The 16,225-nt window shown below is 56.8% G+C and overlaps 1 protein-coding gene across 5 annotated transcripts in view; it reads left to right on the top strand.

Moving 5' to 3' along the window:
- The first annotated feature begins 1,280 nt into the window (after window positions 1-1,280).
- The window catches only part of MARK4 (microtubule affinity regulating kinase 4), a 33,108-nt gene continuing 18,163 nt past the window's right edge, over window positions 1,281-16,225 (top strand). For all 5 annotated transcript variants that reach the window (XR_009537278.1, XR_009537276.1, XR_009537277.1 and 2 more), the window contains exons 1-8: window positions 1,281-1,550; window positions 6,068-6,268; window positions 8,215-8,268; window positions 8,366-8,414; window positions 9,146-9,211; window positions 9,291-9,361; window positions 10,326-10,382; window positions 12,705-12,941. Coding sequence is in view for 2 of the 5 variants with exons in the window: in XM_060132182.1 (XP_059988165.1) it covers window positions 1,500-1,550; window positions 6,068-6,268; window positions 8,215-8,268; window positions 8,366-8,414; window positions 9,146-9,211; window positions 9,291-9,361; window positions 10,326-10,382; window positions 12,705-12,941 (786 nt within the window). In the remaining 3 variants the exon portion in view is untranslated. The remainder of the gene's footprint in view (window positions 1,551-6,067; window positions 6,269-8,214; window positions 8,269-8,365; window positions 8,415-9,145; window positions 9,212-9,290; window positions 9,362-10,325; window positions 10,383-12,704; window positions 12,942-16,225) is intronic.

Genomic DNA, 16,225 nt, shown 5'->3' with positions numbered 1-16,225 from the left:
TAGGTCCCATGCAAGGGCTGTGTGATTCCCAGGCCAGGACAATGCCCCTCTTTCTTTCATCCCACCCTGATCTAGAGGGAATGCGTGGTTCCCAGGGCACTGTGTGATGTCAGCAATGCCCTTGACCTCTCTGGTCTCAGTTTGCCCATCAGGAGAATACCTGCACTGAGTTCCTTTGCACCTACTTCAGCCCCGCTACGAAAGCAACATGCACATCCTCCCCCTCACTTTATAGACTGTGAAACTGAGGCCCAGAATGAGACCTGGGACCCCAGCTGGGGCGCAGAAGAGACGAGACTGCAACCTGCCCTGAGTCACAGAGCTGGACAGAGTGAGACCAGGGACCCCAGCTGGGGCGCAGAAGAGACGAGACTGCAGCCTGCCCTGAGTCACAGAGCTGGACAGAGTGAGACCTGGGACCCCAGCTGGGGTGCAGAAGAGACGAGACTGCAGCCTACAACCTTGGGGTCTGGAGTTTTCTGGGAGGTGGGAGGCAGCATTGCTAGATAGGTAGGTCACCCTTCCTCAGTGGCTCCGCCCATACACCATCCCCCCAGCATCCTTAGCCCTCGGTCCCCAGAGCTTCCTGGACTGGGGAGAGGGGGGCTGGGAGGGAGAATGTGGACAGCGCTGCCTGCGTGGTTCTTGCCTCTGAGGGCTTCTCTGTCAGTCCTGTCTCCATTCTCTTCACGGGTCTCTGCATCTCTGTCTCTCCCTCTGTCTCCGTGCGTGGGTCTGTCAGTCCCTGTCGCTCTCTGTGTCTCTGTTTCTCTCACTCTGTCTCTTTGTATGTGTCTCTCTTTCTACGTTTCTCCCTCTTTCTGCCTTTCTCTGTCTTTTGGTCTCTCCGTCCTTTGGCTGTCTTTTCACCTCTTTGTGTCTCTGTTTCTCCCCACCTCTGTCTATCTCTGTGTCTCTTTGTCTCTCTCTTTTTGAGCTTCTCTATCTCTGCGTCTCTCAGTATCTTTCTCTGCGTCGCTGGCGCTGTGCCTTGGCGTTTCTCTCTCTTCTCTTCCGGTGAGTCTCTACTCCTGGTGAGAACACGCTCCCCCTCAACGCGCCCAGACCTGCCTCTGCCCTCAGAGCCCCCGGCCGGCTCCGGCCTGCGCCTTTAAGTGCCGGCAGCAGGGGGCGGGGTCTTGACGGCCCCGCCCTGCCCGCCCCTCCCCCTGACGTCCCTTCCTCCCCGGCCCCTCCACCGCCTCCCTCCGCCGCCGCCCGGGCCGGCTCCGCGCCCCCTCCCCGGCCCCCGCCCGCCCGCCTGCCCGCCGCCCCCATGGCGCCCCGGGCCCCCGCTGTGCGGGGCCACTAGGACCCTCGGCATCCCCTTCCCTGCCCCGCCCTGCCCCCTCTCCCACGGCGCGAACCCGGGTGTCCACGGCGCCCAGCTTTTGAGTTCGCGTCCCCAGGCCGGCGGGGGGGGAGGGGAAGAGAGGGGACCCCGGGACCCCCGCCCCCCCCACCGACCCGGCCGCTCAGTCCCCCGAGACCCGGAGAAAATGTCTTCGCGGACGGCTCTGGCCCCGGGCAACGATCGGAACTCGGACACGGTGAGTGGGGCCCGGCCCCTTGGGGAGCCCCGGCTGGGTCCGGCCGCCGGACCCCTCGCCCTGCTGTGTCCCTCGCCGCGCGAGCCCCTACCCTCATTTCCCCGGCCCGGCCTGGCTCGCCACCCACCGACCCCCGCCCGGACTTACAGGCCTCTCGACCCTCCCCCACTCCTCAGCCCAGCCCGACCCCTGGGGGCGCCCCTCTCGCGGGACCCCTGTCTCGTCCCTTTGCAGACCGCTTCCGCTCGGGTCTCTTCCCTCCAGGAAGCCCCCTCCCCTGCCTTGCAGGAGCCCCTCCCTTCTCCAGCGGGTTCTTAAGCCCCTTCCCCTCCAGGCCTCCCGCATCCGACAACTGGCCCCCTCCCGGATTTGCCGGGCTCTTGACCCTAAGGCCCAGCCCGGCCCTCTCCCAGGAAGGCCTGGCCCAGTCCTGCCTCTGCCTCTGGCCTTCCCCGTCTGGATCTGAGTGCCGGGCTCCCCAGGATCCCCCGTCCTCTCATTCCCAGCTTTCCGGCCCTCCGGGATCCTCCCGGCTCCTGTGGGCACCCCCTCACAGGAAGCCGGTTCCACCTTTCCTGGGCCGAGGGTCTTTTCTACCTTGTTCAAGGTCTCTCCACTTCCAGGCCTGGTCCCCATCTTCCAAGCAGCCCTGTCCCTGGATTCCCAGCATCTCCAGTCTCCCCAGATCCCTCCAGACCCTCTCTGGTCTCTTCCTCTCCCAGGAAGCCTTGGCCTCCAACTTCCAGGCCCCCAGCTCAGTCTCGGATTTCTAGGCCCTGAACCAGTCTGACTCCAGGCCTCATCCTCCCTGTATCAACTTCTCCACTTCAGGCAAGCCCCCTCCCCAAGCCCCCAACCCCTTGACCCCACTCCTAGGCCAGGCCCCTCCTCACAGGATACTACCTCATCCCTTAGATCTCCAGGCCCCCATCCCTTCCGCTGCCCCAGGGCCTCCCCTTTCCTTGCCAGGGGTCTGGCCTCCCAGGGCAACCCCCTCCTCAGCTTCAGAGTCCTTCCTCAGCTCACAAGGCCTGGCCCCAGATCCTTCTTCCAGAAAACTCCTGGATTTGAAGCCTCTGGTCTTGCCCTGGCTCTAAGCCCTCTTCTCGTGGGGTCTGTCCGCTGGGAGCTTTCTCCCCAAGTTCCTCGGCCTCTTGACCCCCACAAGGCTCAGCCTTTACTCCTTGGATCTGCCCCTTGCCCGGGAAGCCCCTTCCTCAGGATTTCAGGCCCCTGGACTTCTCTCTGGTTCCGAGTGCTCCTAGAAACCCCTTTCTTAGACTTCTAGGAGTTTCCTCAAGACCCAGGCCCCTGGCTCAGGTATCCTTGTCTCCTGACTTCCATTGTCCCATGGCTTGGACCCTTCCCACTATTCCCAGACCCCCCTGTTCCTACACCACAGCCAGGAACAATCCCAGAGAGACGCCCCCCCCCCCCCCCCGATTTCCCTGATTTCTGGTTACTCTCACTGCTTCAAAAGACCCTCCCACCAACCAATGCCAGACTCCTCCCCAGCTGGAGTCTTCGTCCCTTTCCAGGCCTTCTGCCAGGTCCCTGCCAGTCCTCAGCCACTCTCACCCCAGATCCCCACCAGAGATTTGTCTCTGTCCCTTCATCCTGTAGGACCCTGCCTCCTAGAGATCCCCCATCACCACCACCACTGCCGTCACGACCCGTCGTGCTGCAGGCCAGACTCTGATTTGGAGTCTTCGATGAGAAACCCACCTCTCCCCCACCCCAGCCCAGTCACTCCAGAAAGTGACAAGGAGCCCACAGGCCTGGGTTCCTGTGCTGCTTCTGCCAGCCACTTTGCACTGTGACCTCAGGCAACTGGCTCTCGCCTTCTGAGCCTGCCTCCTGCCCCGCAAAATGGGGTGATGGCTTGAGTCCCTCAGAGGGTTAGTCGAGATGATGGGGGCAAAGCCTGACCCGTAGGATGCACTCCACACATGTCCGCTGCTGTCGTGAGTGTGGATATGATCCTCAACCCAGGGCTGTCATTGGTGGTTATGGGAGCTTCCAGACCCACTCCCTGCTCGGAGCCTCAGTTTCTTCACCTCTAAATGGGGTTGATGGTAGCACCTCTCTGTTAGGGATGTTATAAGGAGCCAAAAAGATTATGTGAGCGAGACGTACAGGGCCAGGCCTATTGTAGCTGCTATTATTATTATTGTTGTTGTTATGACTTTGATTTTTCAGAGAAGTGTAAGTTCAAATCTAGTTTCTGTCTGTCCCTAGCTGTGTGACCTCAGGCAGGTTACCTCACCTCTCTGAGCCTCAGTTTCCTCATCCGTAAAACAGGGCTTGTACGAGCACTTCCTCCTCCTTTTATTGTTCAGATTTGTGCATCATGGGGACTTCAGGAAGGCTAATTCTCCCCTCTCCTCCCAGCTCCAGTCTGTAAGACCTGCTTGTCAGTCCTGGCAGAGGGTCACCTCTCTCCGTCTGTAATCTGAGGTTATAGCCCCCTCCTCTGCCACCTGGTTACCATGATGACAGCCATGTGGGGTCATGCTCCCCCACCCCAGGTTCCAGGCCCCCCACCGCCCAGCCTCTCTGGAGGTTCCCTAGCAACAGACCCGGTGTTGGGGCACCAGCCGGCGGGAGGGAGCCAGGCCAGCTGGTGGTGCCGGCCAATTTTAGCTCCCGCCCCCGGCCCCTGAGGGCCTTGTCACCCACTGCCCCAGCTGCCCCTTGCAGGGGTCCCTCAGCCGCGCTGCCTTCAGTGGGGTGCCAGCCCAGCCCCAGCTGGCTCCCCTCGTACCACCTGCTGGGGATTCTTCTCCAAGCCCTTATCTGGGTGAGAATCAGAGGTCTTATCTGCTGGGATCTCCAGCTCCCTTCCTGCCCTCCCCGGGAAGGAGGCCTGGGGGTGTGAGCAGCCCGGTGGGGCATGTGGGAAAGAGCTGGGGACTCAGGAGTCAGCAGACCTGGGTTCGAATCCTAGGCACTCTGCTCCTCCTGTTCTGCGACCTTGGGCAAGGTACTTAACCCTGCCCTCGGCCTTAGGGTCCCCATATGGAGCGTGCGGGTCATAACTGCACCCGCCGTGGAAGTCAGGTGAAGGCGTGGTGGCAGCAGCCATGTGGTTAGGGCCCCAGCAGCGGCGGCTGGCTGGCTGACCCTTGCGGGGAGCGCTACCTTTCTGCTTCTTAGGAATGAACTGTGTGACCTTGACAAGGCACCGTCTCGCTGCAAGCCTCAGTTTCACCTCTGGAGTGTGGGGATACAGGTGCAGCCCTCATTGGGCTACTGTAGGAATTAAATGCAGATGAGTGCTTCAATGCCCAGGATTTGGCCAATGGTAAAGCCTACTTAATAAAAATGACAGGAGTGTGAGACGGCGTGGCACGGCAGCGGTGAAGACGTCAACTCTGGGGTAAACTGTCTGGGTTCAGGTCCCATCTCTGAGCCTCAGTTTCCCTACCTGTAAAATGGGAATGATGGTGCCTTAATGGCCAGTGCTCATTAAATGGTGAGCCTCATCACGGTTAAGTGGCCCGGCAGATCCCTGCAAGGAGCAGCCCGGGTCCTCCTCTTCGTTGCCTACCTGGCCTTCTGTCTTCCTCAGCTCCCTGTGTCTTCCTGTGTCCCACCCCCAGCCTTGGGAAGGGCGCAGGGACAGCCCAGGGTCTGAGCAGCGCCGTCTTGGCCAGGGCCTCTGTCACACACACCTTGGGCCCCAGCGCTAAAAGGGAGGCACAGTCCCTGGGGCTCACAATCAGGACAGGAGAGCCAGGAGCAGGCAGGTGACCTGCGGGGGAGAGAGGCCCAGGAGGGACGGGATGGCAGGAACGCTACGTCGGGGACAGATCGTGGTGTATGTAGCGTGGGAGTCAGCGGGTGAGGGCGGCAATGGAGCAGCAGGGCGGTGCCGCCCCACGCCCACCCCAGCGAGGAAGCAACAAAGTTTCCCACAGAAGGAAGCTTAACAATGCGGGGCTACAGTGTCAGGGCGAAATGAAAGACGGTTGGTTACAGTGTTTGGAGTAGAATTTGGGGCAATAAGGATCAAAAGAAAGCATTGCAGGCAGTTAACTGGAAGTCAGGTGTTGAAATATGGGCTTGCCATAGAATTGGGGGCCGGATGGGGACAGTGATGGATAAAATGGAATGTTGGGAGCAGTGAGGGTTGGGCTAGAGGGTTGAGTCCAGACTGAGTTGGCGTTGATTGGGGTTGAGGGCTGCAGCGTTAGAATACAGTATCTTGGAGCTGATGGAGGTTCTAGTAATTAGAAAAGGAAGTTGGGGGAGTGGATAGACTGATTTCAGGGAGGGGTGAAGAAGAGACCTGATACCTGGGGTCCCAGGTGCTGCAGAGTTGGGGGAGCCCCAGCATCTTTGTTCTTGGAGGTGTCTTTTCACAGAGAAATATGGGGGACCCAAAGACTTCTCTCTGGCGTGGGTTTGAAAAGCGCCACGAGGGACCAGTGGCCATGGCTGGAGTTAACCGCCCCAGCACACAGGTGGATTGGATGGGCGCTGCCCACCTCTCATGCTCCGTCTCCCCCGCCCAGCATGGCACCCTGGGCATTGGCCGCTCCTCGGACAAGGGACCGTCCTGGTCCAGCCGCTCCCTGGGTGCCCGCTGCCGGAACTCCATCGCCTCCTGTCCCGAAGAGCAGCCCCATGTAGGCAACTACCGCCTGCTGAGGACCATTGGGAAGGGCAACTTTGCCAAAGTCAAGCTGGCCCGGCACATCCTTACCGGCCGGGAGGTGAGTGAGGGGAGAGGGCGGGGCTCGGGGCAGAATCCTGCAGCCCTGGCCCTTGGTGGGAGGTAGGGAGAGGTTGGGCTTGGCCCTCACTTTGCTTTGTGACTACATGTAAATCTCTCACTCTCACAATAGAACATCTCACATTTTCCCAGAACAACTCAAGTAGGAGAAGGGAGCCAATTTCAGGCATCCCTGAAATTGTTGGGCTGTCTCAGATCACAGGCCAGCCATGTGTAGTGTTTCTAAGAAGTCATATGGTTTTGTATCTAAACCTAGGCCACCTCCCTGTTTTAATGGTGGCCTTTGGTCCCACCAAACCTTCCAGGGGTCTGGATTGAGAACACAAGAGGTTTATTCATGTCTACACAGTCTCACTCTCCCCACTTTGCCTTCCAGGATGGGTATATGTACTGAGTATGGCAACATTATTGCAGAAAGGGAGAGGACGCATCTAACTCACACTTAATGGGAAAAAAAGGACGGTGGGTGGGTTTATGACCCCTCTGCACCTCTTTCAATTTTAGAGAAAGTAACTGGAGCAATTCATCCTGCCCTCACGCTGTCTGTGCCATACATACAAAAGTTACCAGGCCCCAATGGTTTTATGGGCAAATTGTACCAAACATTTCATTTTTATGCTAATATCTCCAGAGACTAAAGAAAGAGGTTCCACTGCCAGACAGATTTTATGTGCTCTTTGGTGACAACAAAACCAGATAAGGCATAAAATTGTGGGCCCGTCTTACATGTGAATATAGGTACAAAAATCTTAAACAAAATATTAGCAAAAAGAATCTGACAGATCAACTAAAGAAAGCTGTGTGGTGACAAAGCTGGGTTTATCCGAGGAATGCACAGTTCTTTTCAAATTGACAATTTATTCATGTACTTCGCTACATTCACAGGTTCAAGGGCAGAAACGATATGATCATCTCAATACTAGCAAAAAAAGTGCTCGACAAGATTAAAAACTCATTTGTGAAAGTACGAAGAAAGCTGAGGGACCCTCTTCCCCCACAAAGAGCACATTGTTCCTCTCATGTGGTCTTGAACGTGATTCCAGGGTTTTCTAAAGGAACAGAGCCTCCTGAGGGAAGAGTTCTGTAATCCAGTGGATCTGGGGTGATTGGGGGGGTGACCCCAAAACCCTTTGGGAAAACTAAAGACCTAAGCTGGATTACGGCTCTTGAAGTGCTGTACCCCAGTGTGAAATTCAAAATAAAAACTTAACTAAACTTCAGGATAAGTACAAAGAGGGTTCAGTAACGTTCTGATTTTTCCCCCATGATGACTACCTCAGAGCTCTTTCAAAGCTTTCTATAGATGTTAAGTGTTTAAGAGGTTGACTGTCAGGCTGCATAAGTTCAAGTCCCAGCCCACAAACTTACCAGCCAAGTAACCTTGGCCAAGTGGCTGAACAGCTCTGTGTCTCGGTTTCCCCATTTGTATGAGGATCATCTCATAGGGTGGTTGTGAGAATTAAGAGAGCTCTCATTTGTATAGCGCATAGACCAGGGCCTGGCCCATGGGACTGCTCAGTAGATGTGAGGTCTGGTTATTATTTCTTGTTCCACAGTTTGTGCCTTCAAAACAAAGACGCTGATGGGTGAATGGTCTGAGATGCCCTCCCAGAGGGGCCCCCTCAAGGTCTCAGTCACCCTCACACTCACTCACACAGGCCCTTGGGGCCGCCCCACCCAGGCCCCATGCTGGTATAGGGGATATACTTCCCTGCAGAAGTCAGGGTAGCACTGGACATGGTAAGAACAGCATGTGCAAAGGTCATGAGGCTCAGAGCCCACCTCCACTAAGAATGGCCCAAGTTGAGAGCTGTCTCTGAAAAGGGACAAAGGAAGGCTATCCTAGGGTGATCTGGGTTGGGGGAACCTTTCCCAGCTCGAGGGCCTGTGGTACCTAGACCTTTCCCCCCTTTCTTCCGTCTCTAGGTCGCCATCAAGATCATCGATAAAACCCAGCTGAACCCCAGCAGCCTGCAGAAGGTGAGGCCCAGGGAGAGGGAGCAGGGCAGGGGCAAGGTTGGGAAGAGGGTCCTCGAAACGGCCCACCCTCATCTTTCTCTTTCTTCCTTTCTTCCAGCTGTTCCGAGAAGTCCGTATCATGAAGGGCCTAAACCACCCCAACATCGGTGAGGAGGGGAAGGGAGTGGGCTCGGTGGATACCAACCAGGGCACTTGGGAAAAGAGAGCTGGGGGAGGAGAGAACTGGCCGTTATAGTAATTAGAAAGACCTGTTTTTTCGTAGCAGTATCCCTGCTCCCTGGCTGTGTGACCTTGGGTGAGTCACTCAACCTCTCTGAGCCTCAGTTTCCTCCTCTGGAGCGGGGGAAGGGGTGATAAGAGGGCTTACGTCAAGGTCATTGTGAGGATTGGGTAAGGTCATGCATGCAAAGCACTTAGTTCGGAGCTGAGCTGTGGGAGCTGGTCTGATTATTGTCGTCAGCAGCATCCGTTGTCACTGTCATTGTGATTAGGCAGAGTGGAGAAAGTGGGGTCTTTACAAAAGAAACAGGCTTTAGCCTGGCCTGAATGTGGCCGTAGCCTTTATTCATCCATTTGTTTATATATACTCAGTGGATACTTACTGAGTGGGCTGCTTATGTGCCAGGCTCTGGGGCACAGCGGTAAAGAAAACAGGTAGAAACCCCTGGCCTCACAGAGCTGACATTCTTGTGAGGAAGTGGAGAAGGTGGTAACGTGGGGCCAGGGAGTTTGGAAAATCTTGCCATCAGTAGGGAGCCATCGAATGTTCTTGAGTAAGGGGTGTTATGCTCAGCACATGCGCAGTTACGAAGTGCTGATGGAGGGTGAGGGGTCTCTTCTCTTGTAACTCCCCGCCCCCATCCCCCGGCCATTGCAGTGAAGCTCTTCGAGGTGATCGAGACAGAGAAGACGCTGTACCTGGTGATGGAATATGCAAGTGCTGGTGAGGCTCCTCCCCTCCCCGCCCTGCTCTCTGCGCCCCCCATGCCCCGCCCTGACCCCGCTCGGCCTCTGCCCTGCAGGAGAAGTGTTTGACTACCTCGTGTCACACGGCCGCATGAAGGAGAAGGAAGCTCGAGCCAAGTTCCGACAGGTTGGGGTCACAGCTGCGGCTGGGGCTGGGCGGGGAGCCCCGGTCCCTGGGGACGAGGGTCTGATTGCTGGGTGTGGGTCTGGGCTGTCCAAGGACCTGGGGGCGTGGCTTAAGGCAGGGTGGGGGTGAAGGTGGAGAGCTGGGTGGCTGTGGGCGTGCAGATGCCCAGGTGTGAGGATGCCTGGGTGGAGGGATGCAGGTGCCCAGGTGGGTGGGCAAGGTGCGCCAGTGTCAGGCGTGCGGGTATGAAGGTGTGCCCCGTATGCAAGCGCGTGCCTAGGAGGGCACACAGGCGCCGGGGTGCTGAGGTGTGAGTGCGGGAGCGGCGGTGCCCAGGTGTACAGGTGTGTAGCTGTGTGGGTAGAAGTGCATGTGGCAGCTGGGGTGTGTGGTGAGGGGGCCCAAGCGTGGGTAGCTTAAGTGTGGGTAAGAGGGCGTGTGGTGTCAGGTGTGTGGCAGTGAGGGTGCCCAGATGGGTAAGAGGGTGTTCAGGTGTGAGGGTTTGGTGGGTGAGGAGATCTGAGCGAGGGTGTTGGTCCGGGACTGTCCATCTGCTGGACGCAGCTGTACTGGGTGCGCGGGGCTTAAGCCCTGGTATGTTGGGCCACGTGTCTCTCTGTAGCTGTGCGATGTTCTCATGCGTGTTTCTTGACGTGAACGTCAGGAGGGGCCCGTCCTGTTGTCTTGGTGCTGATGTCCTTGCTGGGAGGGTGTCCCGGTGTCTGGGTACCAGGATGTCCGGGTGTCCGGGTGGAGGTGTGTGTCTGTGCAGGTCCCACATCACTTCCTGCTGTGGCCGAATTGGGGGGTGGGGAGGGGCACCAGCATCACAGCCTGTGCTTGGGGAGGCCCGGCGTCCAGAGCTCAGTTGAGGGGCGGGTTCCTGGGGTCTCTGAGGGAGGCCAAGGGGTTTGGGAGCCATAAGTAACTGACCTCCCCTCCTCTCCTCTCCCCTCCCCTCCAGATTGTATCGGCTGTGCACTACTGTCACCAGAAAAACATTGTACACAGGGACCTGAAGGTGAGCCTCCCAGCTCAGCCCACAGACCCCTGCTTGTCCCCAGCACTGCCCCCCCATCCCCTGGGGTGCCCTGTACCCTCCACCATGTTCTCCTTCCTTTTGTCTTCGTGCTCCTCCCTCAGCATCCAGAGCCCCTTGACTTTTTCCCAAGCTTTTGTGGCAAAAACAAGGCCAGCTGATGGGGGAGCAGGTGGGGGATGGGGACAGGAGGAGTGAACAAAGGGAAAAGAAACAAAGTGTCCCCGGAACAGCCTCAGACTGTTACATGCCTCCCGGACAAGGTCACTGGAATGCAATAAAGACTTAGTCACTCCCCGAGCCTCCGGGAGACTGCAGAATATTCAGGAAACTTCAAGAATTGAGATCTTAGAGCCCCAGAGTCACACAGCCTCCAGGGTCTTAGAATCACAGGCATCTTCGAACTTGAGAAGGACCTTTGGGAGGGCTAGTGCCCCTCGGGGAAGGGACTTAGCAGGGCCTCCCCCTGCCCTACCCCCACTGCCCGGCCGAGCTGAGCAGGGGCAGCTCCTTGTCCCAGGGCCCCTGCTCCACAGCCCCCCCCAGAGAGAACCTCCTGTCTCAGGACTTCCCGTCCTAGACCAGCGAGGGAAACGTTTGTCTGGTGCGAATCAAGCTGTCTGTTGTCTTCACCGTGATTTCTTGAGCATCTGCTGTGTCCCAGGCCCTGGTCTAAGTACTTAAGGAAGTGCTTCTCAAGGTTTCTGTAGCAAAGGACCAGGTTTGTTTGAGTATTTGCAATGCCCAGTCCACTGTGGACAGGTACTTTGGTAAAGTATAATAAAAATGAAAAGAAAAGAAAGACGTGCAAAATACAAGCCCGATTTTTAAGATGATTATTAATAGATTCAAAAATCATATAATTCCACTGTCAAATTGCTGTAGACGTTTTGAAGCAGTCCCTCTCTCTGTACTGCCCTGATGTCCCCACACAGCCCCCTGAGGAGGCACCTTGGAGGCTTGGGAGTTTGTCCTGCAGCGGCGGTGGGGGCGGGATGGGGGGGGGGGATCCATGGTGAACAACCTGGAGGAGGCACGCTCCCTGGTGGAAGGTCCTGGAAGTGGCTGAAAGGGGATTTGGGGATACAGTCTTCAGGGGGACCAACCACGGGGACCAGCCCAGAAGTGAGGTTGGGGCTGAACTGCGGAGCCTCAAATGCCACGAGGGGGAGTGTCACCACTGAGCAAGACAGAGATGCCGGTAGATTGAGGTTTGGGGAAGATCCCTCTGAAGTGTGTGTCTGTGTGGGTTCTAGCCCTTCGCTGGGCCAGAGGTGGGGAAGGGTGGTACTGAAATACACCAGGAAGTAGGGAGACCGGGAGGAAGCCAGAGATGCTGGGCTAGGGAAGGGCAGTGGTTGGGAGGGGCGAGGCATGGTCAGCAGTCTGAAGGGTGGCTTCATGCATCAGTCTGTAGTCAACAACAAGCTGGAAGAGGCGGGATGCCGGAGGCTCCTTCCACGCTCGGGCTGTGGAGATGGCAGGCCTCTTTCGGATTCCAGCTCTGCCACTTTCATGCTGTGGGCCTGAGGCGGCCTCCCTGAGCCTCAGTTCCCTCCCCCATGAAGTGGCAAATAACAAACACGTGCCGCCAAAAATAGACAAAACCTTATAACGGTACAAAGTATTTCCTGAGTGCTGACTCTGTCCCACGTGGTAAGCACTTTCCAGTTAACCCTGCATCCGCCCGTGAGGCAGGTGCTACGATGACCCTTCGGTTTACACATCGGAAACTGAGGCACAGAGAGAGCCGGTAATCCACCCAAAGTCACACAGTGAGTGAGTGGTGGAGTTGGGATTTGAAGCTAGGATTCTTCCAGAATCTGTACTTTAACCCCACTGTATGTAGCCACTCTTAAAAATGATAATCTAAAAGCCCGGCGCACAGTAGGCGCACAATAAATATTATATAAAATGATTGTTTTCATTTTTGCAAGTCTTGAGCGATCCGTCCTCATTTTTTTTCTGCTGGGTGAACTGAGGCTCTGCGAAGGACAGGAGGTTGCCTGAGGACTTCCAGCTCTGCAGACCACACGGGATAATACAGCTAACGTTACATAGCACTTACTCGGCATGAAATAATCGTTCGAGGACTTTTCACGGAATAATTCACTTAATTCTCAAACGTCCCTGTGAGGTGGGGACTATGTTTATCCCCATCTTATGGATGAGGAAACTAGGCCCAGAGAGGTAAAGTCACTGCCCAAGGTCACACAGAGAATCAGGGACAGGGCCACAGTCAGACCAGGTCAGCTGGCTCTGGCGCCGCACACATCCACCGTCTGCCCTGTCCTTGCCTCGCAGGCCGAGAACCTCTTGCTGGACGCCGAGGCCAACATCAAGATCGCCGACTTCGGCTTCAGCAATGAGTTCACGCTGGGCTCGAAGCTGGACACGTTCTGCGGGAGCCCCCCGTACGCCGCCCCGGAGCTGTTCCAGGGCAAGAAGTACGACGGGCCGGAGGTGGACATCTGGAGCCTCGGCGTCATCCTGTACACCCTCGTCAGCGGCTCCCTGCCCTTCGACGGGCACAACCTCAAGGTGCTGGGCGGGGCTGGCACGGGGGCTGTGACTCCCCCGGGGAGGGTCTCTCTGGCCCTCACGGTCGGGCCCCTAAACACCTCTTCTGCAGAGGGCTGGAGGGGTGGGGCCGAGGTCACAGGGCATGATGGGGGTCAGGTAGGACCCAGGTCCCCACAGCCTCACGGCCAGCCCAAGTGGACCAGGCTGTGTCGGGGTTCAGGGTGTGGGCTTGGCCGCCAGCAGCCTTGGGTTCAAATCCCGCTCACTCACTCATTCACTCAGTACATAGTTATCGCTTACCGTCCACGGGTCAGGCTCTGTTTTAAGTTTTGCTGACACAGGGTGAACAAAAGAGACAGAAACCCCTGCCTTCATACATGCTGCTCCCCAGGCGATCCTTGAAAACACGCTAAGTGGGAAAAGCTGGTCACAAAAGACCACCCGCTGTGGGTTCCCCTTCTATGAAATGTCCGGAATAGGCAAACCCGTAGAGACAGAAGGCAGATCGGTGGTTGCCTAAGACTAGGGAGGAGGGGGGTTGGGCTACAGAGTTTCTTCTGGGGGTCGATGACCATGTTCTAAAACGGATTCTGGTGATGGTTGCAACAACTCGGTGAATATACTGAAAGCCATTGAATGGTGCACTTAAACAAACAAACAAAAAACGCTGCTCTCGTGGACCGACATTCTTGCAGCAGAGCCAGGCAGAAAATAAAATAATAAGCAAAATATATAGCACGCTAGATGCTGGCCCGTTCTGTGGAAGGGGTGGGAAGCGTGGGCTGAGTTGTAGTGTTGGGGCGGATTTTTTTTTTCCCTTTGAACTTTTTATTCTGAAACATTGCCGGTCAACAGAGAAGTTGTCAGCCTAGAACCGGGGACAGGTGTGTACCTTTCAGGAGATGCTCCGGTTGCCTGCGGCCACGTGTGCCACGTGAGCGTCTATATATGCTCGTGGTACCGCTGTCATCACCGTTACTGATGGAACACATGGGAATCAGTTGCAGACACAATGCGCCTTCATCCCTAAAGGCTGCATACAATAGGGATCTCATGAGACGCGGCCTTTCCCCATCCACGATCACGCTCGGGAAATCCAGCGCTGTTGTGTTCCCGGCCTCTAACCCACGGCCCATGCTCGGGTTGCATCAGTCATCCCGAGAATATCCTTGGCCACCGTGTCTTCTGCTCCAACATCCGCTCAGGCGCCCTCATGGCGTCCTGTTGTCCTGTCTCTAGTCTCCTTTCATCTGGAACAGTCCCTCCACCGTTCTTTGTGTTCCATGGCACGGCAGTGATGAGTTCAGGCCAGTCATCTTGCAGAAAGAACCTCCCTCAGTCCGGGCTGCACAGTGTGTCCTCACGCTTGGATCCAGGTGGTGCATTTCGGGGGGGAATTCCTCAGCGGGAGTGCTCAGGCTGCTTGATGTGGCCGTGAGGAGCCGTCAGGGGATCAGGGAGGTCATTGCCGAGGACAGGCCAGCAGAACCCTGAGTGATGAGGACGAGGACCCCTTCGTCACAGTGGCATCGGCGAAGCAGCCAACTCCGCCGAGGCCGTCTCCACCTCGGTTCAGTGAGGACCCTAGTGTACGAACCTCACAGCAGCAACTCGAGGACTTGCTGAGATCACAGAATAATCTTTCTGAGCCCCACGCATGAAGCCAAGAGAACTTTCCAAGGGGCCAGACCTGCCTCTCACCTGCCCCAGGCCCTTGCCACCTCCTGTTGTCCCAGTTTCCCCACCAGGCACCCCAAGCCTTGCTGGGTGAAGGAGACATGCAGCTGGGGGCAGATCCCTGCTCTGTCATTTCCTTGCTGAGTGACATTGAACAAGTCCCTTTCTGAACCTCCGTTTCCCCACCTGTAAGATGGGGACAGTTACAGCCAGACTGGGTGTGTGAAGCCCTTCACAGGGACCTGGCATCTGCCCAGGGTGTCACGCTCGGGAGCTGCCCTGGTGGTGGTGTCCGTGGCCTGATGGCTACTTCTCACCATCACGTGACAGAGGCGGCGTGGAGTGGTGGTTACACAGCAGCACAGGCTCCGGGCCTTGACTGCCTGGCCTTGAACCCTGGCCCTGCCACTTCCTGGCTGCACAGTCCCAGAGCAAGTGACTTAACCTCTCTGGGCCTCAGTTTCCTTGTCTGGAAAACGGGGCGTCCTAACCCTGCTTCACAGCATCCTTGTGAACACAGATGTCATATGTGTAAAGCGCTGAGAACGCTGCCCAGCGCCGGGTGAGTGCTCTGAAAGCGATTCTCATTACTATGAAATATTCACGACCCTTCAGGCCGTGATGATCTGCAGGCTCCCCAGGCACAGGCCACATCCAGCTCTTTAGGAGAAGGCCCCCGGAGGGAGCTCCCAGCCCAGGCCCCGGCAGAGGGCTCCACCCCAAGAGACCCCTTGCCCCATTCACCCTACCGTCCATTTTCTGTCTACCTCCGTTCTTTATTCAGGATGGAAGGGGCTCTCCCTACTGCCATGCCATGGAGCGTGGGACTTATGTTTTCTCTCATAACCTTGGCAGGGCCCTCCTAAAAGGCCCTTAAAAAAAAAAAGTCAGCATATAAATCAGTGCTCATTCTTTGAAACTGCCAGGGCCTCATAGCTTTTTGGAAAGCCATGGGGGATGGGGGGCAGGATGCCCCTCTCTCCTCCCCTTTTGTAAACCTAGTATTAAAAAAGCACTTGCGGGTACTTCCCTGGTGGCGCAGTGGTTGGGACTCCGCCTGCCAATGCAGGGGACGCGGGTTCGTGCCCTGGTCCGGGAGGATCCCACATGCCACAGAGCAACTAAGCCCGTGTGCCACAACTACTGAGCCTGCGCTCTAGAGCCTGTGAGCCACAACTGCTGAGCCCACGTGCCACAACTGCTGAGGCCCGCACGCCTAGAGCCCGTGCTCTGCAACAGAGGCCACCGCAATGAGAAGCCCATGCACTGCAACGAAGAGTAGCCCCCACTCGCCGCAACCAGAGAAAGCCCGCCCGCAGCAACGAAGGCCCAATGCAGCCAAAACTTAATTTTAAAAAAACACTTGCGGAATCCCTGGCGGTCCAGTGGTTAGGACTCCGCGCTTTCACTGCCGAGGGTCCAGGTTCGATCCCTGGTGCTGGAACACCACAATCCATGAGGTACGGTCAAAAAAAAAAAAAAAAAAGGTACTTGCTCTGGACATGACTCGTGCTAGGCATTTACTCCTACAGGCTCACTCCTACCCCGGCCTGGGGAGTGAGTGCTGTGATCCCTGTTTACAGATACGGAAACTAAGGCCCCAGAGGCTGACTCACCGACCCACC

This window comes from Lagenorhynchus albirostris, chromosome 19 (assembly GCF_949774975.1).
Source record: "Lagenorhynchus albirostris chromosome 19, mLagAlb1.1, whole genome shotgun sequence".
NCBI classification, from domain to species: domain Eukaryota; kingdom Metazoa; phylum Chordata; class Mammalia; order Artiodactyla; family Delphinidae; genus Lagenorhynchus; species Lagenorhynchus albirostris.
Note: the sequence above shows the minus strand (reverse complement) of the source record. Positions and strands in the feature narration are given on the sequence as shown.